The 24,121-nt window shown below is 49.8% G+C and overlaps 7 protein-coding genes across 7 annotated transcripts; 4 read left to right on the top strand and 3 right to left on the bottom strand.

The window, feature by feature from the left end:
* Positions 1-447: 447 nt before the first annotated feature.
* Positions 448-1,183, bottom strand: J4E82_000755 (uncharacterized protein; the record flags this gene model as incomplete). The annotated part of the gene is made up of 2 exons (XM_051727075.1): positions 448-967; positions 1,023-1,183. The coding sequence occupies 2 exons, from the start codon at positions 1,181-1,183 to the stop codon at positions 448-450; spliced, it is 681 nt and encodes a 226-aa protein (XP_051593500.1).
* Positions 1,184-3,777: 2,594 nt separating this feature from the next.
* On the top strand, positions 3,778-5,635 carry J4E82_000756 (uncharacterized protein; the record flags this gene model as incomplete). Its single annotated transcript, XM_051727076.1, has 4 exons — positions 3,778-4,013; positions 4,080-4,954; positions 5,043-5,422; positions 5,474-5,635. The coding sequence occupies 4 exons, from the start codon at positions 3,778-3,780 to the stop codon at positions 5,633-5,635; spliced, it is 1,653 nt and encodes a 550-aa protein (XP_051593501.1).
* A 569-nt stretch (positions 5,636-6,204) lies between these two features.
* On the bottom strand, positions 6,205-7,016 carry J4E82_000757 (uncharacterized protein; the record flags this gene model as incomplete). Its single annotated transcript, XM_051727077.1, has 2 exons — positions 6,205-6,980; positions 7,010-7,016. 2 exons carry the CDS (start codon positions 7,014-7,016, stop codon positions 6,205-6,207), a joined length of 783 nt encoding a protein of 260 aa, XP_051593502.1.
* Positions 7,017-7,786: 770 nt separating this feature from the next.
* On the top strand, positions 7,787-8,899 carry J4E82_000758 (uncharacterized protein; the record flags this gene model as incomplete). Its single annotated transcript, XM_051727078.1, has 1 exon — positions 7,787-8,899. One exon carries the CDS (start codon positions 7,787-7,789, stop codon positions 8,897-8,899), a length of 1,113 nt encoding a protein of 370 aa, XP_051593503.1.
* Positions 8,900-11,851: 2,952 nt separating this feature from the next.
* On the bottom strand, positions 11,852-13,069 carry J4E82_000759 (uncharacterized protein; the record flags this gene model as incomplete). The annotated part of the gene is made up of 1 exon (XM_051727079.1): positions 11,852-13,069. One exon carries the CDS (start codon positions 13,067-13,069, stop codon positions 11,852-11,854), a length of 1,218 nt encoding a protein of 405 aa, XP_051593504.1.
* An 896-nt stretch (positions 13,070-13,965) lies between these two features.
* J4E82_000760 (uncharacterized protein) lies at positions 13,966-15,003 on the top strand (the record flags this gene model as incomplete). The annotated part of the gene is made up of 1 exon (XM_051727080.1): positions 13,966-15,003. One exon carries the CDS (start codon positions 13,966-13,968, stop codon positions 15,001-15,003), a length of 1,038 nt encoding a protein of 345 aa, XP_051593505.1.
* A 4,982-nt stretch (positions 15,004-19,985) lies between these two features.
* Positions 19,986-21,379, top strand: J4E82_000761 (uncharacterized protein; the record flags this gene model as incomplete). The annotated part of the gene is made up of 2 exons (XM_051727081.1): positions 19,986-20,182; positions 20,323-21,379. The coding sequence occupies 2 exons, from the start codon at positions 19,986-19,988 to the stop codon at positions 21,377-21,379; spliced, it is 1,254 nt and encodes a 417-aa protein (XP_051593506.1).
* Between the last annotated feature and the right edge of the window lie 2,742 nt (positions 21,380-24,121).

Below are 24,121 nucleotides of genomic sequence, written 5' to 3' on the forward strand. Positions count from 1 at the left end.
GGAGTGGATAGCTAAGCTTTCGGGTTGATCGTGCTCGATCTATTGGGGTGCGGAAGCAAGTACATATGCGAACAACGTGTTGCAAGTATCCTCTTGAGATTACAACAGATATCGCATCGGAGCCTTCCAAGACGTGCCCGCGTTGCAAACTCTGGAGATAATTTGGAGGCATGCTTTCAGTAATTGCTTCGTTTTGGAAATGCCTCCGAGAAGCGGAACGACGCGCTAGAACGCGCTAGAGCGCGCTGCAACAACGTCTGGTGTATCAGTGGCAGAAACGGTAGAGGTACATGGGAAGGTTTATGCGACTGTGACTTTTTTTCTTCTTGCATGTCATGCCAAATGTAGCTCACAGTCCGAGTACGAACCCGATAGGCTGAGTGCAATACGTGAAACTGCTCCTCGTGACGAGCAAGTGACTTGTTGCACACGCGACTAATGCACAGGTTAGCACTCCATATTGTTCTGCTCACCAGATTTCATGTTCTTCTGTTCGGCGTCCATCTCAGTTTCGATCTTTCGGATGAATTTAGCTGGGTTACCAGCGACAACAGTGAAGTCTGGCACGCTCTTCGTAACGACACTCCCAGCGCCGACCACACTGCCTTTGCCTATCACGACGCCAGGCAGTATGCAAACATTGCCACCAATCCAGCAATCCTCTCCGATATGTATTTCCTTGCCCATTTCAGGCCCCCTAGTGCCGTTACGGACAGCTGGGTCGAGAGGATGAGTAGCCGAGTAGAAGTGGACGTTCGGTCCAACAAGCGTGCGTGAACCAACGGTAGTTAGGCAGGTGTCGAGGAAAACGGCGTTAAAGTTGATAAAAACGTTGTTGCCTAGGCGGACATTATATCCATAATCCATGATGACTGGCGGTTCGACCCAAGGATCATTCTCGAACAGCTTCGCATCCTCGTCTTCTGAAGATGCCATTGGAGGAAGAGGGGTTTTGTCTTGGATGATGCTAGTTGGAGTATAAGAAGAAGTCTGATGAAGAGCAATCAAATAGTTGCACATACTCTCGGAAAAGCTCAGTCAGCTTCCGCCGTGATACATCGCCAGCATTGTTATAGCGAGTGCAGGCTTGTCTGCTTCGTGCACGCTCTGCTGTGAGCTCAGGCGTGAAGGCATGGTAGAGTTCGCCGCGGGCCATGCGCTGCTTGTTCTCCGAAATCTCCATGTTTGCCTCTGGAATTGTGAGGATCTAGCACTTGATCTTGGAGCTGGTGTGATGGCTATGAAGCCGATGTGGATAAACAAACACATGTCGAAGTAGAAGTTGCGAATGCCAGGTATCACGGCACTAAGGCACGCTTGGACTAGCGCGATGATCTCATCGGCTGACTCCGAGGTCCCACCTGGCAAGACGGGACGCGCAGGAGCCAAGGCAAAAGTGACTGAGTCGCCCACCTCTTACTATTGTTCAGCTCAACTTCCTCACAAGCCACACGGCTGGATGTTGGTCGCGTACTTAGGTCCCGTTGCAAGCCTTTAGAAACATGCCTTGAGTTTCTTCGCTCGTCTTGTTATTCGACGCCAGAGTCCCTGCATAGCCGATATCTACCTATCCACGATTGCCATGTCTTCGAACGGCTCGCTCTCCTCCGGTATCGATATCTCCCTACCCACGAATCGACCGAGTGAGAACGGGAAATGGACTCCAGAGCTTGATCAGGAGCTGCGCGCTAGAGAAGCATCGAACGTCCAGACCAAACCCCAGAATGCTATTGCGCCCGAGTTCTTCCGTCACGGCAAGCGCTCGCTTTCGGGCATCGCTGTGCGTGCTTTCTGCCTAGGATGCGCTCTGGCTTTTGGTCTGTTCGGCACTGTTCTGCTCGCATACAACGGCAGCCATCTATGGCGACCGTTTTTGTTCCTCAGCACGCTCTCTCTTTTCCACTTCCTCGAGTTCTACACGACAGCCGCCTACAACACCCCGATCGCATACATCGATTCCTTTCTACTCACAAATGGCGACCAATACCGACAAGCCCACGCGGTGGCCTTCGTTGAGACGCTTGTAACATCGTATTTTTTCCCCGGTTATCAATCAACGATCCACCCACCGTGGTTGATCGCATTGGGCATAGCGATGATCGCGGTGGGACAAGCTGTTCGTAGTACGGCTATGATGCAAGCGGGCACCAACTTCAACCACCAAGTTCAGTCGCGTAAGAACGACGGACATGAGTTGGTAACTCATGGTGTCTATCGCTACTTCCGTCACCCTTCATATTTTGGCTTCTTCTGGTGGGGCATTGGGACACAGATTATGCTTGGCAATACTGTCTGCTTCTTTGGATTTACTGGTGTGTTATGGTACTTCTTTATGAAGCGAATTACTCGTAAGTCCCTTCTCTTCGTCGCGCAAGCATGGTGGCTCACTCAATACAGATGAGGAAAAGTTCCTAATTAAATTCTTCGGCAATGAGTACGAGGCGTACAGGGCACGAACTCGCGTTTGGATACCTTTTATCTAATCACCTGTTGAATGACACGGTCAGTGTGGATTGTTAGATGAGTATGATGAATCTCGTAACACGACGACGTCGTCTCATCACTAAATCCTTTTTCTTTTTCTCTTATCTTTTCTACCTAAACCCGTGGAAGCCGCAAAGTCTCTCTATATTTGTATTTCAACAGGGATACATGAGTAGATAGACGTGAGTAGGCCTCCACATCTGGCACACTGAACGCGTAAATGGTGTAAATCCTCACATTCGTGCTGGATTCGCGGGCGGAATAAGGTGAACAGTGCCATCGTACGTGGGATTCGTTCTTCTTCTGAGCTCGTGTCTATTTCTGTCACCGCCTGCGTCTGCTAGAGCACAGTCTTGCCGTTGTCTCAGCTCAGTTTTAACTCATGAATGCTCTTCTATTTCATCATACCTAGCAAGAGTTTTCTACCTGTCATTGCTATATCAATATGTGCATGGGTGGTGTGTGCGCTCTTATGTCAACTACTACTTTGGCATCTCATCATGTTCATGTTAAGCTTCTGTCGTAGGTCTTCAAGTTTATGAAACCAACCTTACCTTCACGCTCAACTCAAACATTGTTATGAAGCAGATGCTGCACGAGTCTATTATCGCAGGACTCGGTTTAGGTATAGCACATTCTAGTCTCTATGGGTGCCACTATCAATCGTTTCCTATTTCATGCAAAGATCCGAAAGAAACATCGAAGCGGCAGGGAACTATCTCAATGCCGAATTCTACATTGGGTATCATTGAAGACAAACGCTCATCCCGCTTTTCGAGTTTCTCGTCTTCACCGCTGTCGTCTCATTGGCCACAGGCTAACACCAGGAACGGCAACCGCATTGAGACACCCTGGACTGTTTACATTCCTGCCCTCAACGATCCGACGTCACCTCAACTCTTGCCTACATGCATGCCACAGTCTAATGCCTGGTAAGACTCCGCCACGTTCTCGTATACGAAATAGCGAAGATAAACTGTACCAAGCTTGCCTCGATGCCTGCATAGAGGGAATTGCGAAGATAACAGTGGACAGGCGAATTGCTAGTGCGTGCCGATTCTCTTACTTGCTCATGCACTTTGCTCGACTAACTTTTGCCCAGCAACCTCCACTTCCACCCACACCAATACCAACTCCAATAAGAGCAGCAATATTTTTAGTGCGTGCGAACCTATACCGGCCTCATCTTCCCTTCTGTCGCCTCCTCCATCACCCGCGCGCAAGCAAATCGCTCGATACAAGAGTTCACTTCCACTGTCTCCGTTGCCGGAAATCATGGATCGTTCCAGGCACATGAGTCCGCCCTCAGCAGCGCCGTCTGTTTGGGCTTCTGGAGATGCACGCAGTAACCTCGCCGTCCAACCTGCAGCCAATCTGGGAAGTATCAAGCTCAAGAAGAAGGCCGTCAAGATGGTCGGCGCTGCGGGACCCGTATCTGGCACCACCTCGCGACCCGCAGCTCTTACCCTGCCAATGGCATCCTCATCTAATGCAGGTCCAGCCAAAGTCGAGCTGAAGGTTTCCGACGGGTACGAACTGCTACATAATCTTTCGAGCCTTACTGACATGCGTGCGTATAGACCAGCATATGCTAGGCCCACTGTCGCACCAAAGTCATCCTCAGTTGAAAAGAGTATCGTCGCGTCCTCCGCAGCTACCCCTACAGAGACGGCCGCGCCACAGAAGGAAGATCCGAATCCCACAAGCGATGCCTTCGAAGAGTCTGCCATGGATGCACTCTATGCTCGCCTAAACAGCAAGACTGTCCTGACCCCCCGCAATCCCATCGGCAGTACCTCAGTAAGGCCTGAGCAAGCCAAGTTCTCGTTTGGTGATCGTCTTGCAGAATCAAAGGCAGACAACACCAAGATCGATAAAGCAGAAGCCGAGAAGGCGGAACACAAGGGGATCGATGGCATCAAGGTTGCGGACGTGTCACAAGAAGAATTGGAGAATGCGTACATGCGTAAAGCTAGCGACTACATTCAGGCTATACCAGACGTCAATGGAAACACGGCAAGTCTCATTAAGGCCATGTCGAGGAAGTTGCGTGGCTCGTATATGCCAGAGGTCAAAACCGACGTCGAAAAGAACGAGATCATCAAGGCACGTCTAGCCTTCGCTGTTGCCAACTACATCAACAAGGTATTGAAGAAGCGCCCAGAGCAACCTCGTACACCCGAATCTATCAAACAGACGCTCAAGGATGCGAATGGTGATTTCCTCAGACTTTGTGCCAAGCTTGTCGAAGAAGGTCACTTATCTCTAGAGACACTCGCTGAAGTATCGGGTATTGTTGCGGCCATGCACAACATCCTTCCCAAGCCCGAACTACCCGCCACCGCGAGCGTTATCGCCCCGACCAAGGCAGCACCTCCTGTTGCGTCGAGTACTGAAAACACCAAGCCTGTTTCTAAGGATCCGGCAGACGGCATGAAAGGATGGCCGACCCAGGAGAAGCGGGAGAATCGTAAGTCTGTATCTATATGTATGATCAGGCTGAAACTGACAAAATTTAGCGGCTGCTCATCGCACCTGTATTCTAAAAGGGGTTGCAGGTATCACCAGCATCAACCAATTGCAAGCCCTTGTGTGGGGTGGCAAACTCGAGTCTATCTCCTTGCCAGAACCGGGTTCTTCCAATGCCCTCGTCAAGTTCCTCACACCTGAAGCATGCGAGAAGTATCACAAGGCGACTGCGAATGGCATCGAAATCGTCGGCGACATCAAGAAGGCGGTTGTGTTCGTGGAGAAGGCCGAGGGTCCGAACTCCATCAACGATGTCATCCGTAACTGCATTGACGGCGACGCATCACGCTGTGTGCGAGCTATTGGTGCAGACGAAGATAGCGATGCAGTACTCATGAAGCTGGCTCGAGGTAAAGGCGTTAACAAGCGCGATGTCGACCGCATCAAGAGCGGAAAGACTGCACGTGGTGTAAGTAACACTGACTGATTATCTTGATCAATGCTAACATCATCGCTATAGCATTCGTATGTGGAGTTCCGCTTCTCAAACATCTACCACGCCCTCAATTTCAAGCGCGAGCTCATGGACAACGACGACTGGGAGCACTGCAGCATTGGTTATGCACCTGATCCGTGTGAGTTGGCCAATGGTGCTCACTACAAGGATAAGGACGAGGAATAGGTCTACACATGAGCAGTGAGGTATGAGCGAACGAGTCGGAACAAGATCAGGGTATGGCCACGGCGTCTGTGACCTACGATTGCGTGCAGCAAATGTTACAGCAGAGGAGTCTTTGTATGGAAAGCTTTGCCCATTGCGATGCAGACCGCAAGGTTTTAACAGATCCCGTTAATGTTCTTGACACAGGCTCCACATTACAAATGATACTGAACCCAAACAATCTTCCCAACTTGCTCTGCCCAACGGACCGTACTGCTTCAGGTTCAAGTAATACGTTCACACAAACACGGACATGATCATGTTCACCCTAGCGAGCTTTGTTAATCAAGTATGCATGGAAATCTCGCCCTGCTTTGTGCCCACAATTTTAGTCGGTAGACACCTGTACTAATACACAATCCCCTGAACCCGGGAAAGAAACAACAATTACAAATGTTGCATACAGATACCGAAAGTCTGTACAGAAGCTCAAATGTGCCCTAACGCCTTGCTATCACTTCGGTGTTTTCCTTGCCAACTTTCCAGCGTTATTACAATCGACGCCATCCACTACCCAGGCTATAACCATCCTAGCGGTTGACAGCTGTGAAGCTTACGTCGGTCATCTCGGTGTCGCCGTTCTGCGGCGGAGGAGGCGCGGAATCGGTCGTCGGTGGTTGCTGGGCAGCACCTGAGTACGCGCGTGGACGGGCGGCTGCCTCCTCGTTGCTAGCGGGTGTGGGGCGTTGCTCGTCATAGGCTGGGTCAAAGTATGCGCGCTGGGCGGGTGCTGGCTGCTGCTGCTGTGGCTGCAGCGGTGGGAGCGAGTGAAGGGGAGGAAGTGTAGGAGGTGCGCCGTTTGCACCGGTGTGTGGACTTGTCGCCGTGGGAGCGCCGATGGTACCAAAGTAGCTGTTCTGGGGACGCCCTGATGGGTCCGGGGTACTCTGAGCACTACTCATGGGGTTCATGCCATGCGATAGGGCTCCTAGACCCAGTCTACCCTCCCCGCTCATGGCTGTCCTCTCACCGGCTCCTCCCTCAGCACTGCCACCAAGGGGAGGTGTGCCCTTCCTGTTGTGGCTCCTTTTGCTTCTCAATGGCTTGTCTGTTGGAGTGGGCGGTGGGCTGCTGCTGCGATCGCTGTCGTCGACGTTGTACTCCATGTGTTTGTTGAGCTGCTCAAGAAGAAATGCGCGCTCGAGACGCATCTTCTGAATTCCGCGGTTCAGGCGTGTGATGCGCAGGCGCGTGCCGTCATTGTTCTCTTCGATGTCGGTTATGCGGCGGCGGAGGTCGATACATTTCCTGTAGTAGGCGCTTTCAACCGAGGGAGGAAGGTCTTTAGAGGAGACGGCGCGGGATGCTGGGGCAAGCAGTTAGTTGACTGGCCACTGGGCATGTGGATTGCGACGCGCCTGAGCGCGAAGGGAGTGCATACGTGGTTGCGGCATCTTTGCGCCTCGTGGTGCTGTGTCTGGATATGCAAAGGTGATTACTAGGCGTCTGTTGATGGAGCCGATTCGCAGGATACGTGGGTGTGGTTTGGTGATACAACTTTGTTGATCAAAGTCAGAGTGCTGGACGCGATGATGTTGAGCTCGGTCCGTGGGGCCGGGGTTGTTCCGAATAGCCTCATCTTATGACATTCTTGGCGCGTCGCGACCTTCCCTCTAGCCAACAAACACCAGTCATCGTCCAAAGACACCCCTTGAGGTGACAATCATTGTATGTTCCGAAATCCTTCATGGACTCTGTCGCATGGCTCCGTCACCACGCCAATATGACGGAACCTGCCATCCTAGAGACTATGATTATCATTCTACACGTAGAACGTGGGTCGGTGCCACTCATGTTCGACTCGCTCCTTAGATGCATCATTCCAGAAAACATAGTTATATGCTTGACAGTCTTGGGGATGCACAAAGATCGCTAACGGGTTGTCTTTCGTATTGTACGCCGGTCTGGACAACATGGCATGGGAACCTGCCAGTTCGTACACATACAACACTTGACTAGAGCACAGTCGCGATAGCGCTGGCTCGCCCAGAGCCGGAATAGGATGGACATCCGATCAAGTATGACGCCATAATTGGGGGCCAAACTGATGAATGATAAGAAGTTCTCAGGGTTCCGATCCTCCCGAGATCGTTTTGTTACTTTCAACTCAAGATGCTGTTGATTTTTCTGTCCCTGGTCTGCGAAGTAGTCTCCGCCGTGTCGTTTCCTCCACCAACAGGACCGTATCACGTAGGATATAAACAGCATGTATTCAACAAAACCACACCAAATGACCCCGTGGCTCCAGCGAACGCTTCGTCAATTCTGCTAGCGACATTTTACTACCCGACCTTGACTATCCCGATACCTGGAAATAACACGAGTCCTTACCTTGATCCCACTACCGCAGACCTCTGGGGCGATGCCCTTCAGTACCCAAATCATTCGCTCCAAAGCTTCACAACCTGGAACGTATACGATGCTGTGCCTCTCGATATGACAGATCTTGGTGTAGGGCAGAAGCCAACCGTCATCTTCTCCCCAGGCGGTGGCGAGAACGCAATCATGTATAACGCATTGAATTCCGAGCTTGCCTCCCAAGGCTATACAGTGATCGCGCTTGATCATCCAGGAGAGACTCCTTATCTTCAGCTTCCCGATGGTGCACCAGGCATCTATGGTATCGATATCACAGAGACTTGGAGCTACGAACTTGGAGTAGCTGTGTACAACATGCGCGTTTCCGATACTATTGCGACAATCAGAGAACTTTTCCCCGCCTATGTCAAATCGACTAACGCCCCGTTCAATACTACGCACTACTTCGCTATTGGACATTCGCTTGGTGGTGCGGCAGCAGCTGGTGCCCTGGCTATCGAACCTTCACTCTTAGGCGGCATCAATTTCGACGGTCTCTTCATAGACCTTTCTGACGTGAAAAAACCATTCTTGATGCTGGCTGGTGCGGAACATACTCCAGCCGTTGATCCTTCGTGGGCTCCTTTCTCTGCCAACCAGTCGGGATGGTACCAGTGGCTTAATGTCACAGGCAGCAGTCACCAGAACTTTGCCGACCTGGGCGACTGGGTCGATCTGCAAGGTCTAAGGAACAAGACGATCACACCCTCATTGGACACGATCTGGGCCCCGAGGATGGATTACATCGTCAAGACGCTTGTAGAAAGATTTTTCGGTTTTGTGTTGGGTGAGAATGAGTGGTCAGAAGTACCCAGTCCAACATTTCCGGAGGTTGAGTATATGAACGGAAGTACCACCAGCAGGTAGATGGTTTGCTGCACTTACCATCTAGCTTATGCCAATGACAGCGGACAACAACAAGTTTAGTCTAACTTGACGGTTGCGTACTTTCATTCGTTGTGTGTTCTGATATTGGTCTTTGTTGTACATACCAACTGATCGGACACTAGAATGATAAACCGAATTCGAGATTGTTACCAAGTCTAGCCTATAGTGGCGTCTGCCTTCCACTGGAATCACTCAGTCGTGATTCCCTTGTGTCTTTATCCGAAGAAAAGGCACTGCAAACAAGCTAAGAAATGTTGTAACAGCTGCTGCCCAGAATACTGCTGCGAATGGCTCGTAAGGATCATCATGGTAATAGCCGGTCGATGCCGGGTCTGCAACCACACTGTTGAAAACTGCCGTCTCTACACCAAAACCAACTGTGACAGCGAGCTTGGTAATGGTCTGAAAGATTGAGGCTGCAATAGATTGCTGAGCCTTGGGCAAGGAAGAGAGAACGTACATCTGGATTCGTGGCGAGTTAGCAGTTGTCAGATTGGTACAGACATTTCCGACTTACATTAGCAACGTTGAAATGGAAATCAGCTCCGACTACAATGATGACGAGGGACGGAAACGTGAAGGCCCAATATGAGTCTCCTGAGCGCTGTACGGCAACTAATATTGAGGCTATAGTGTATGCCAACGTGCCTATGCCCATTAAGATCTTGTTGGAGACTCGATGCAAAATGAGTCCAGCTACCACCTGTACCATGTGGTTAGTGTAGTTTAATTGTATCTTGGTGATGACCCACGTTGATTATGATGCCGCTTACAGCCATGGGAAGCATATGAACTGCTGTCAGCAGTGCCGAGTAGTGGAACAGCTCCTGCAGATACAGCGCGATGAAAAATGTCATCGGCGGAAAGACGAGGAAACCAGGCACCAGAACCACCATGATCTAACAGGGTTTAGCAAACAAACGTGATCATCTGTTGGCTATTGCGAATGACATACCAAGCAGAACTCCCGGTCGCGCCACACATTCATCGGCATCAGTGGGAATGGGAAACGTGTCTCCCATAGTATGAACGCGACGATCAACACAACACCGAGTATGAGGAACACTAGTATGTATGTGGATTCAAAGCCTTGTGCAGCATCTGGCCCAGCGCTTAGAAGATCAACGTCAGTGGAAGATTCCATATCACAGAATGGTTGCCTACCTGAGGGCAGTGGAGAAGAGACCGATGCCTCCTATGATCAAAGCGGCCCCAATGACATCAAACTGTTTGAAGGAATCGACAGTCAGTGGCAGTTTATCACTGTCATCCACTGGAACTGTGAAACCAGCTATGATGGCTACAATCAGGTAGATGATTGCAAGAAGCCAAAATGGTGCGCGCCAGCCGAAAAGTTGTGTTGCGATACCCGAGAAAATGGTACCAAAGACAAAACCCAGTGGATTTCCTGCACTGAAGCTGGCAAAGGCAAGGTTCTTTCTCCTGGATGGCTTCTCATAGATGCTACCTAGTATACCTTGACACGGGGGAACGGCCAATGCACACATCAACCCCATCACTCCATTGAGGATGATAAGCGTCAGCGCATCTTGTGAGAAGCCTGTCCCGAGCGCGAACGCAGCGAACAGAAACAGGCTGGCGAGGAACATGCTACGTCGCCCAAACATGTCTGCGAGTTTGCCGAAGAAAAGCAGGAAGGAACCCGAGGTCAAACTGAGATTATGAGTCGCTGATTGAACCCTCATAGAGTAAACTGACTCACGCTGAAGATGCTGTCATCCAAGTGATCTCGGTTGTGCTCATTGATAAGTCCCTCTTGACGGATGAGGAGATGATGATCGTACAGCCTTGAAGCAAGCTCGGCATCGCCACACCCATTGTTGCAATAAAGACAAACAGGACTTCGTGGATCGTTGTGCGAAAGACTGCAGGGCGAGCATTCGGCTTGTAGTCTGGTGGCACAGGCGTCGTTTTGGTCTCGTTCGAGACTTGCTCGACAGTTTTGTCCGAACTCTGATGAATGGGCATTGCGGTAAGCTCATGCGAGCTCATGATTGCTAGCAAATGTAGGCAGTCGATGGGCAGCGTCGGAAGCAGTCAATCATGGACTTGCCAGAGCTGCAGCGGCCGGAAAAGATGGTAGTCAAGCTACATCAAGAGAAGAGGTAAGTGTCGAGGTGAATTAGCGGTGGGTGTTCGGGAATGCACCTGGACGACGCTAGTACCGAAACAGCGCACGCCCTGTAGGGCGTGAAGGAACGTCGGCGATGAGTGCAAGTTTCTTGAAGGGCTTCCGCACCTGTCAACATGAATATAGGGCCAGCTTCAGTCTATCCAGGATCTGCAGATGCCATCAAGAGCTTGACCCATTCTGCGCGTAGCAGACCTCAGGAGCAAAGCCAGCAGCCAAACTATCCTCGTGCCTTGGACGAACGGTTTCGATAGTTCATAGACACCCGACTTTCCAGGACATTGATTTGATGGCTTCTCTTTAAATTGAGCACTACTCTTCAGGGCGTGTCAATGTGCAAACGCATTAGCATGCTTAGGTATTGGGTATAGCGCTTAGTCTAGCAACATGTCCATGATGTGGGTCCAACATAAGCATGCACAGACTGCAGTACACACTCTAGGTATGAGATCCGGAGAAGGTAGCAAGGGCCGAAGGTTGCTGATGTGCATGCAGTACGTGTGGATCAGCTGGTGGAGAAGGTAGTACCTAGCGGGTGAGATTAGCGGGCCGGGGCGCGCGGGGCCGCGCGAGCTACCGCGTCAACCACACTCTTGATGTGCTACGACAAACTCACCGCTCGTATATGCAGTAAGTTTTCAAAGTTGCTAGAATACCGCAAGGTGTAATCTTAGAGCAATTGTAGAGCGTCATCACAACACTGCAAAGAGCTTCTAGACATGATTGGTATGTGACATTTTGATGAATTTTACTGATCGAACGATCTGGAGACTTATTGTCTACATTCCAGCTTTGATCTCCTGGTCCTGCAACGATACCTTGAAGCACCAACCAAAATCATCTGGCACCCTACCCATTTGACAGTCCCACAACCGCGCCAGTAGCTTCTGATGGACCGGTCCGCCACCCTGCTGCTGATCCGGCATGTAAGCAATAGTCTCGAAATTGCCGTTAACAGTCACACGCGGTCCAGGACTCAAGCCTTCTCCCATGCGCTTTCGCGTAATCGAAGCAATAGGCATCAATGCCACAGCTGTACCTGCACCCATAACTTCACTAAAGTTAGATAGTTCCTTATATGATATAGCCCGCTTCTCTACAGTCCATCCAAAGCTTCGCGCAATCTTTTGAACGGTGTCACAAGTCACGCTCTCTATGACACATGGCGAGTCTGACACCACAATCGTCACCTCGTCGCCTGGCTCGTCGTCTGCACCTGAAGCATAGCGGGCGCCTATGAACGCACTGGTGCTAAACTCATCGATGTCTTCATGTCGTGCACTGTCTAGGTGCAGCGTCACACCATATCCCGCAGCTTTTGATTGTTTCGCCCACCGAATCACAGGGGCATAATTTCCACCAATCTTAACATGACCAGTCCCTCGCGGCGCGGCGCGGTCAAAGTCATCAACGATCAAAGCCTTCATTGCTTGTGCTTTCTCGTGTACTCCTGTCGGGACAACAAAAACGCAGAAGGTCGTCTGATCCGTTGCCGTGAGTCCAAGCTGCGGACTAGACCCGTATAGCTGTGGTCTCACATACATGGCTCCGCCAAAACCATGAGGCGGGACAAATTCGGCATTGAGCGCAACGGCTGCGCGACAAGCCTGGACAAACATGTCCACAGGCACGATTGGCAGGTCTAGTGCACTAGCAGACCGTTGGAAGCGATGGGCGTTCATATCAGGGCGGAAAAGTGAGATTGAGCCAGGAGAGCCAGGGTGGCGGAAGGCTTTTAGGCCTTCGAGGACTTGCTGCCCATAGTTAAGGGCAGGCGACATTCCATGAATTCTCACATGGGGACTGGGGACAAATATAAGTGGCGTCCATTCGCCCGTCTTCTTGGAGTGGGTAGCTTCGATGTGGCCGTTGACTATTGGTAAATACTGATTAGTCGCTGTGACTGAGCTCGGTAGAACTAAAATACCTTCTTGGAATTTGAGATCCATCTTCTCCCAAGGGACAGCGGAAGTGGGAGGCGGGGGAAATTCGGTCATGTTATGGTTTGTGATGACGTGTCTGGCGATAGCTTTGACCTTTGTTCTTACTATTGACAACTTTCGGAAACACGACAACACTAACAGCAACTTATATGCATCACTTTAAATTAGACTACCCCACAACGTACTTCGTACCAATCCTTGGTATGGCAGCAAATTGCCGTCTCTGCGGGGAAGATCTCACTGCTGGTCAACCCCAGACTATACCTTTTACCTAGTTCATTCAAGTGCTTACCGAAGAAAGCATCACGATGCTTTCCGAAGCTGATAGATCATTATGTATAAGATGATGCGTAAAGTAGTGCTTACTTCGAAAACGAATTTGTTTAACCGTGTATAATGACTGGGCTTCTCGGTCACCGAAAACTGGATTTGCGCAGTGATGCCATACGCCATGACGAAAGCTATGGAACAGAAACAAGTAGAAGGATACTTCTAGACAGAGATGCTTTGATCGGTGTCGAGCATGATCGGTCTGACGGCTGTAGATCATTAGGCTTAGCAGTAGTAGGGGTATACATGTGCTGAATATGTCCTGTATCCACAGGAAAGTTGTAACTCAACGACGCGCGGCCTTATACCGCGTTTTGTGGCACCGCGGGCAGCAGAAACACTTCGTATTTGTAAAGTATGTCAGCCGGGCCTGACTCTGACTTTTGGTGAGCACTGAAGGGAGATCGACGGCGGAGTTCCAGAATTTGACGCTTGCATAATGGGCGGTTGATGCGGTCGTTGGATGTATGAAGAAACTTGAGGGGTATCGAAACACATCACATGAGAACCGCTTATAAGCTCGTCATTTTTCTGCTCATGCAACGATTCAATCGATAAACCAAGCTTTCTCTCCCTCCATCTCAATCGTCAAGAGATATCCTCTTCTACAAGTGATCAACATGATCTCCAATGCCGATAATGCCGACGCGCAGCGCGCCGTGGCCAACATCTACAACTCATACATCGCGGCCGCTGCAATTGGTGCTGCGTGGGAAGTTGGTTTGTTCGAAGAGCTGCGCCAGCACGAACATGTCCACATATCCGAGTTCGCAACTAAGCAGAGCCTGGACCTAAAATCCACTCAGGGGTTGGTGGTTTCGTTGGTTGTTGTCGGCATACTTCAGCATGAAGGAGACATTGTCCAGACGGGCAGATTGTTCGACGAGGCCTATACGCAGAAGTCCGTCTTCCACTGGCTGGCTCTCGGCTCAGGTACACTGTTTGCACGTATGCAGTACGTCCTTCGCAAGGAGAATCGGACTGGAGATTACTACACACGGGACAGTGTTGCTATCGGATACGCCTGCAAGGACATCAACACGGTGCATTTCGATCCCATATTCTGGACGGCGATGAAGCAGCTTGATTTCAGTTTTCACAAGGTCGTTGACCTAGGCAGCGGCAGCGGTGAACGCTTGATGGAAATCCTGAACCGTTACCCCAACACCAAAGGTCTCGGTATTGATGTTGCTGCTCCTGCGCTGCAGAAGTCCGCAAACGATGCGGTGACACGCGGCTTCGGGGATCGACTGTCGTTCACCTTGGGTGACGCCACCAATCTGGAATATCGCGAAGAGTTCGCTGATGTAGACCTATTGACATGCTTTCTGATGGGACACGACTTCTGGCCACGGGAGAATTGCATTGCCTCGCTCCAACTTTTGCGGTCGGCCTTTCCCAAAGCTCGCCGCTTTTTGCTGGGCGACACTGTTCGAATCCTCCTGAATCAGACAGGGCTCTCCAAGTACGCAGTTACCGAGGAAAGTGTTCCCAGCTTCACTCTCGGGTTTGAATTTGGTCATGCGCTGATGAATACGTATATCCCGACAATGGAGGATTGGGAGGGCGTCTTCGCCGAAGGGGGCTGGCGCTGTGTCAAGCAGCATCTAATAGAGACGCAGTCTCTTTCCGTTATTTTCGAGCTTGAACATGCTTAGATGGCGAGCTAGTTCATGTTTGGCTGGAGTTGAGATAGCCTGTCTATATGGAGTACTCTATGTTATTAGTTAGCTAGTGGAAGTATTGCAGCTGGCGATGAATAACAATTTCTCTGCAGTCTTAGTGCCTCATATGTTGCGCCTCACGATCGCTTAGCAGGCTACCTCCGACCCATCTTTTTTTACGAAAAGTGTGAGAAGTGTAGCATTGTGTTCTCCTTGATACGAACTGACCTCGAGATCAAGGCGCAAGTGACCGCCTGTGTGATCCAGCAGCTGAGTAGAATCTCCTAGACTGATTCAAGGTAGCGGTTCAGGAAACGACGTTGTAACGAAATTCTGGACATGGTTGATGATTCATTCATTGAGAAGGTCTAGAGTCTCTATCACTTGATCTTGACCGCGCATCCTCTTCAATTCTATGCATCAGCCTGTCTGCAAGATACCATATATGCTGTCTTGCTCCGCCTAGGAACCTGTAACTAGACTTAAGGAATCTTTGCTTGAAAACAACCCACAGCTCCTCATCAGCTGTCTCTCCAGTCCCCGGCCTTGGATAAAAGGGATCATTCCTGAAAAATGCTGCGCAGGCCTGCTCAACTCCCTCTGCGTCCATCCGCATAGGCCTACAGCAGTCAAAATCGAGGATCCACATGCAGTGGGTACCCAGATAGTCAGACTGAAAAGCCATTGACTGTGTATGCTTACTTCGCGGTGGAGCTAGCACGAATTCGACGTCGTTCGCATCAATTTCCGCACCCCAGTGCATCAGTGCGAGAGCCTCTGCCATAGTCTCTGCATATAATCCAGCGCACAGATCTAAGGCTTCCATTTGATCGATGTGTAAAGGAACGTTCCGCAGACTGAAGCGCTGGAAGCGTGATTCGCTTTTTCCCTCTTGTCTGTGCCGGCGCCGACGTCCCAAATATGGTCGAATAAGGCATGCATCATCGTCTGGGTTGCCTTTCACGAAAGTGGATAGTTGAGCGTTGCCAGCGCAGAAGAGATCTACAATCTTGTTGCTGATAGGCCTTGGGATCTTAGGGATTCGTTCCGAGATGAGCGCTCTACAAGCAGTGTAGCCAGAAGGGAATTGATGTAGGTTTGATAGCCACCAGGCATCGTCGGTTTGGACAAGATTGTGGCAGTAAGGAATTGAAAGAGGCATCAATGGTGGCTGTTGGGTTGCGCTCTGGAGGACTCGAAGATGCATGTTGTAATCATTCGTGACTGATCTACCAGGTCCGCCATCTTCGCGCTTGATGGCAACTTGCTCGTCGTCATTGTTTTGGGCGTTTCCAGGAGTCCAGACACTACCACAAAAGCCCCTTCCTATGCAGCGATATTGGAGGTTAGGCTGTAGTATAGTCAAATGTGTATGATGTCGATATTGAAAGTGGTGTGATGAATTTGGTTGTGTACGGGGCACGGAAGGTACATGAGTGCTGGTATATAAAGAAGTTAGAGTTCCAGGTTATTGGCAAATATGTCCCGTGGTACAAACCCTCCGCAAAAACGGTCGTCATTGTACCAATCTCCCAGGACGGCATAGCGTACTGGGGTACCGAGGACGTGGCGCAATATTCGCTACGGGTGGATTGCTATTGGAGGATGCCTGTGCTTTACACTGTTCAAGTGTGAATAAGTCTAATTTGACGAAAGCTAGCTAAGTAAAAGAATGGAATTTACTATGGTACTAATTCTGGTTTTCTGGACTTTACCCACACGCGTCTTACTGGTAGTCTGCTCTTACCTGTTCGCCCAGGTAGATGTTGAGACAGGCTGCCATATTGGGGTCCGTAAACACCATTTTTCTCGTTTAGCAATAACGCTGTCGAGCTTATCACACTACCATAGAGCTATTCACTCATCAAATTCAGCGACATTCGTTGTCGGCTATTCGAGCTACTTGCGTTTGTCTTGACATGTACTATGATATCTTTGTACTGATGTTGCGCATACGCTGTACAGCACTGCGCATCGCGTCTCGCGTGAAATCATCAATTCTGGTACCTCTGCAATGTCGAGTAGCCTCATCTACAAGAACTCACAGCATTCGAATGGTGGGTCAAACTGCATCATCTCACTATGTGCGTTCCTGTGTCCGTAATGGTCCAGCTCATTAAGTCTACTGTGGAGCCATTTGCTCGCAACGCGCATGTGAAATTCCGGCTTGAGCTAGAACTCAGTGTCGGCATCGCCAGCTGCATCACGCGCGTCATCTGCGTTAAGCATCCACTCAAGCGTCCGAACCATGACTTGAAGCGCGCAATCGCCTATGTTCTGTAAGTAGGGCGCACAAATATATTAGAGAAGGTGGAGGACTCTCACACTGATAGATCCTACCTGCGACCATGCAGCACGAGCTGACACCCACCTTTGGAATATAAGTTAGAATTTTTATCTTTTTTGCATATACGACCATAGGACACTGAAAATTAGGCTTCCCGTCCGCTCAGCCATATACAAGCAGTGTACCGGCGGATTAGTAGTTAGGTGGGTGACCACTAGCGAATCCCCGCTGTTGTATGTTTTTGCCCATCTTTTTGCTTTTACATACGACATGTACACTTTGTATGATACGGCATACCCTTTGTGTTCTTCCTTTTTGCGCATGTTCTCATCTGGTGAGGTAGTCATACCTATAAGCCGAACGTATCTTGTAAGTCAGGTGGCTCTCTGTTTTACCTTGTCCAAGTGTGCATAGGTCTAATATGACAGTAATTAAGACACTGTTAGCAGGTATGAATTGCTTCTCATGCTTTGCATAAATCATTTTACGAGTCTTCAACGACTTCAACCACAATTTCTTTTTACGTACAACTATGAAACGTTGAATACAAGTTTACCCGTCTGCTCTGCCTCGAAGCAATCATCTAACTTCGAATGTGTACTCTGCGCTGATTATTCATCAGTGGTATCTCAATAATTATCTAGTTGATGGAACTTACTAGTTGGTGGAACGCATGGCCACTTTAGTAAGCAGAGTTTGGCTTCCATAATCCTCAAGTAAGGAGGAGTCGTCATAACATCAATCTTACGGGTGCGTCGCACTTCAAGGGCATGTTTGCCAAGGTATCGCTCTGAGCGGAAGCTAGAGTATGGGCGAACAAGATTTTAGCGGATGCTTGACTTTCAGAGTATTCCCATGTTACACAGTCAAATACAAGAAAGTACGCACCTCCAGCTGATGTTGGCCTGGACAACATTCTGAATGCCATCAATGTACCGGCGGACCTCACCGTCAATATCTGCACCCCAACTGGGCAGATGATGAATTGCTTGATTCCATTAAATGTAACGCTGCTCAAGCAGGGAATCCAATATATCGAAAGCTTCTTGCGCTGAGTGCCCGGCTAGCCGGCAGACAGCGGTCATATTAAAAGGACATCCCTCACACTATGCATTTGAAAGGTCAGGGTTATCTCTCGATAACTTATACACGTATCGTCGAGCCAGGGCTTACCTCTTCCTTGCGGTACGAGAGTATATCATTAGATCTGGTGCGCATACAATTAGTATCATAGAATGACATGGAAGAACAATCAAAGCAGCGTACAGAATAACGAAGTCAGCACCGAGGCGCTCTAGTGCTTGGATCACGGGGTGCTCGAAGACCTCATCTGGAAGCACAATCTCATGCGCGTACTCAACGAGATGGTAGAGTGGCGCGACGCCGACTGATAGCTGCCGTGTCGATAGCATCTCCTGTAGGGACGGGATGTGATCGGTGGTGAAATGTCCGACGTGGTGCGCTACACCTAATGTGTATTGCTGCATAGCACGAACAAATCGTCTCTGGGTACCGTAGGAAGAGCCGTTTTCGAACCGTTTGTAGATATCGTCATGTGCCTTAACGATAGGAAGCTTGTATCCGATGAAGGGATTGCCCGTCATGTTGGCCATGAGGCTATCGAGAACACGTTCGGATGTTGAAAGGTCGGTTCTCAGCTCGCCTGAGTCGAACACTGTGGTATTTTCCACCGTCAGTGAGGAAAGAGGTCATACTCGAAACACACCAACTTGTTATCGGTCTTGGAATGGAAGCTCACAGTCGTCGAACGGAAAGACCCAATTCCCCCAGTCGCATAAAGTCTTTAGCCTGTCTGGAGGTGCGTCTGGTGCCGCGATGGAGATGAAAAAGGAGAAATCGCAGGCGTTAACCTTTTTGCTCATACTGGGAGCGAAGTCGCATGTTCTGATCGGTGCGGTTAGAGCGCAATGTTGGATCCAGGTATCTGGCAACGGAAGTCACTGACTTGGCAAGCCATCGCTCCGACTCAAGTTTAGCAGCTTGGTACCCCTTGTTTGACCTAGGTTCTTGTGTCAAGAAGCACTTGTATAGGTCAGGGATGGTAACAATGGTTCTCTCCTCCATAGCTGTGGTTATAACATGTGCTGATGTATTGCGATAGCAATAAATGAAGATTTGTCATAAAGCTAGGATAACAAGCAAGTCGAGAGTGAGGCGAGAGGCATAAGTCAAGGTAAACTGACATGGAAAGAGACAAGTGTATAAAGCAGCTAGCTTGAGTCAACAGCTAAATCGATCTAATGGAGGAACAACTAACACGCTGAATTGTGGAAACATGATGGGACCAGTAGCGTGTTCCGCATGAGAGTTAATGGGTCTAAGTTTACGAGGTTTTAGGAGTGTTGAGGGGCCTTAATTCTTGGCGATATTACTACAAAACCCCGATGCATACTAGTGTCTCGTATCTAGATAACTGAGGCCCTTGGTATCTTCAATCGGAGCCAGCGCAAAGTGCGAATCTCGCTGCCTAGTTTCTGATACAAATCTTTCAAGTTCGCTTCCGATACCTGTTCCTTCCTCTTGAATACTAGTGTGCATTTTGTGTAGCGCGGCCGAACGAGTAATAGTGGCATATACTAGAAACACACGAACATCAGCTTCAAACTTCGGATACAATTTTCCAACCGCACTCAGGAGAGACATGGCCAGTCACAAATATTCTAAATCTATGGCAGAGGACCTCCGAACTGTTGGAAATTATTCTTTTCACTGGACCAAAGAACACACTACTAAAGAAAAGACTGATCCCCTTCGCTTCGAGCACGATGAGCTGGGTGCCGCTACTGTCAACATCATCCAAAAGATCCACCAGCGCAAGCAGGAAGCCCAAAAGCAACGGGGAGAACAGATAGAACGACTCGACATGTCGCGACACTCAAAGCCAACCGGCATCATAATGAGACACTCGAGGAATTCTGGACACAGGTCAACACAGTGCCCGATTGGGTCAACTGGGAGCAGCTTGAACGTGTGCAGCGCTTTTTCTATCGCTACGCATTGGGAAGCATCATTGGCTTCGCGCTCCAGGGATTTGTTGGCGAGAACTCGGCTTCAACAAGTGTAGTTGAGGTGTTGCTGAGAACAGGCGGCTTCAGTACGCGATCGTTACGAAGGCGGCTGTTGGAGACGTTCCAGCTCGTGCTCGAGGTGACACATTCATTGGGTTTCATCAAACCTGGCGGCAAAGGTCACGAGACTACAATACGTGTGCGTTTGTTGCACTCGATGGTCCAACAGCGTATGCTACGTGTGGCTGAGGTCAAAGGCCCCTCTTACTATGACACTAGCATCCACGGCGTACCCATGAACACGCTTGACTCGATCCATGCCCTCGCCACTTTCAGTTGTAACCACGCTTGGCAGCAGTTGCCGCATATGGGCGTCCGCCCACCTCAACAAGAGGTCGACGACTACATTGCGCTTTGGAGATATGTCGGTCACGTCATCGGCACCCCCACCGACTTCTTTGCAACGACATCTCAGGCTAAGGCTATCATGGAGTCTCTGAGCTACAACGAGCTGCACATCACGCCATCATCACTCGTCGTCGGACACAACTTCGTCGAGGCCCTCAAAGACCTTCCACCCGTCAACATATCAGCTGGCTTTATTGAAGCTGGCAGCCGCCGCCTGAACGGGGATGACATCTGTGATCAGCTGGGCATGGGTCGCCCAGGTTGGTATCATTACGCTTGTTTCAATGGTCACTGCTGGCTTGTAGTTGCCCTCGCGACTGCCCAGCACTGGATCCCATCATTTGAGGCTTGGTCTATCCAGTTCTGCCGCGAGGTCTTGCATAACTCCATTATTCACTCCAAGTATGGTCTCAAGGGCGGCTCTTTGCTCGATTTCAAGTACGTTCCAGATGGTCGAATTACAGGGTGTGAGAAGAACGATCGCCTTGACGGTGATCATATGTGGTTTTACGAGCGCCCACTTGAGCTACTCTACTTTATCGTTTTCTGTGGTGGATGCCTCGCCATGATCGGCAGCGCAAGCATCGCGGCCTGTCTTTTGCTGGGGTTTGTGCCCTATAGTGTGGCTCTTCTAGGCATGAAATAAGATAAGTAAGCGAAGGTGAACCATGGATAAAGCCTATAATGTAAGCTTAATTCTATGGCTTCCACGGTACTATGGATGCTACTGTGGGCTTCCTTAACAGCAGCTTCTGCTTATGCATTATGTAATACCTGTTGGCTGTTACGAACTCAACTGAGTGTAGCAGGCTAGTGCCTGGGTTGGGAGTCTTGGTTGATGAGCCTCGGAAGTTGGCAGGAAAGATGCCAGAGTTGGCCAAGATTCTCCTAGCTAGTCTGTAGATTCGATGTGTCTGAAGTGTATGGCGAAAGTTTCAGCCACTTGTTTCCAATGAATAAAGAACAACTACAAAGAAGGCACTTCTACGGGAGAGATTAGGGAAAAGAACATGAACATTACGTGAACAAGATATTTGAGATATTGGTGGAGTGGTTACGACAGCCCAAGACCTTGACACTATGTTCTTACTAAGCCTACATCCTCCCATGCAAGGCATAACGAGATACCTTCTATCAGCAAACAGAGTTGATGAACCTAAACAGTGTATATCCAGGAGTCCAAGGCGTCCAAGCTTCTGGAATGATAAATGAAGGTATGTTGAGCCAATGTCTACATTTATTGGGGCGATAGATGCGACTTAGAAAAGCGTTTGCTCACGTTGAAATTCTACATAGCTTTCTTGTGATGACGACCTTGTAGTCCCTACACCACTGGTCCTGGGGGTCGGTATAAGATAGGCTGCGCTTCATTATGGGGAGAGTTGGCGGTCGTTGGTTGGTGGTGGGAGCTCGAAACCGACGAGAGTGGCGAAACCTCGGCCTGGGCTTGCGACACAGATCTTTCTCAATTAAGTAAGTGTACCGCTATAGACAATGGGGTTGGCGCGCGATGGAGAATCTCCCATACGTGGGATCTGGGAACTTCTATCTCCGGAGGCTATCCATCTTGGAACAGTTTCTTAGAAGCTTTTACTCTTTCTGAATATCTCATGGAGGTCTTCTCACTCGATGCTATTCTAAGGGCAGGCAATCTGCTCGTCGTGAGTGGGGCCGAGATGGTTCCGAACGGCCTATGACTCGCATGGCAACCATCGGTGCGCCGTGAAGCTCCTCGGTTCTACACAGTCATGCGGCAACAATTGTGTCTACGACATTCGCATTCACGCAGGTACACTAGTCAATGCGAAAACATTTAGCTGATCCCAGAAAGACCTTCGTACTATACGAGACTGTAGGACTCGTGAAAACAACCTTGGAACCGAGAATGACGGCTCTATTTCAAGGTTTCTTCAACGAGCATCTGCTTTCCGAGGTTATACCTCAGCCAAACGTACACAACATCGAAGACGGTGAGCTTCAGCACGGGCTCTGCATACATTGCAGCGAAAGGCCGTGTGCCAAGCGACTTCATCCGTAGGTGTACTTGGCACAAGTACCACGTCTGTTTTATCTTCACGATTCTCGTTCGACATGCGGCTATAGTCAAATACTGCTACATACCAGTGTAGTGTGTTGACGTTGATGTCTAGTACTGGCTCAGCCACAGTAGAATGGAATGTTGGGGTGGCAATGTTACCCTGGAAAACGCTAGTGACAAGCATGAACCAGGTCGGGCAATAAGGGGCACTAAGCTAGCTGACCGGGATGTTGATCACCCGGGGATGTTGATCACTCACAAATCTCAGCACTCCCACACAAAACACGTGTTATCTCTCCACGTACTCAACCAAAATGGGCGACCGTGAAGCAGCTATACAAGCAGCTATCAGCGATATCGATGCTGGTGTTTTTCTAAGTCAGAGGGCGGCTGCAAAGGCGTACAACATCCCGCAATCTACAATCTCAACGCGCATACGCGGCAGACAAAGCAACCAAGCCAGCCACGTATACCAGCAGCGGTTAACTCCAGAGCAGGAGGACTTCCTCGTACAATGGATACTCGAAGAAGACGCACGAGCTTTTCCTCCCTCCCATGCACGCGCACGAGAAATGGCGAACCGAATCCTCCGGATGAACGGAGACCACAGACCCGTAGGCAAGCATTGGATGGCTGCCTTCCTCAAGCGTAACCCACGCGTCGCATCTGTTGTAGGTCGAAAGATTGAGGCAGCTCGAGCTGAGGGAGCAACCCCAGCACAGATACGCGCGTTCCTGGAGCTCTTTGAGAGGACTCGTACGAGGCTAGGCATAAGGGCTGAGGATATATGGAATATGGATGAGACTGGGAAGGCCTTAGGTGTATGTGCCAACACCAGAGTGCTCGCATCTAGTCAGAAGAAGAAGGCTTACCATCAGTCCCCAGAGAACCGCGAGTGGGCATCAATAATCGAGTGCGTGTCGGCTACGGGCAAGAAACTGCGCTGCGGGGTGATATTCAAGGGCAAGAACCTACAGAGTACTTGGTTTCCTGCGATAATACCTGACTGGCTTTACACAACCTCTAATAACGGCTGGACATCAAATGCGATAGGCCTCGAATGGCTGCAACGGGTATTTCTGCCTGAAACGGCTCCATCAGACGATCGTTGGAGGATGCTAATTCTAGACGGCCACGGCAGCCACATTGATCTGGAATTCCTGTGGACCTGCAAGCAGAATAAAGTTCAGCTTCTATTTCTACCTGCACACTCATCTCATGTATTGCAGCCACTAGATCTCTCAGTTTTCTCAGTAGTGAAGAGATTCTACCGAAACCAGATCCAGGAACTATCGCATCTAGATGACGCCGCGCCTGTTAAAAAAGAACGCTTTATTACAGCCTACTATA

This window comes from Alternaria postmessia (assembly GCF_024291825.1).
Source record: "Alternaria postmessia strain BMP 2775 chromosome Unknown scaffold_2, whole genome shotgun sequence".
Lineage (NCBI taxonomy): Eukaryota > Fungi > Ascomycota > Dothideomycetes > Pleosporales > Pleosporaceae > Alternaria > Alternaria postmessia.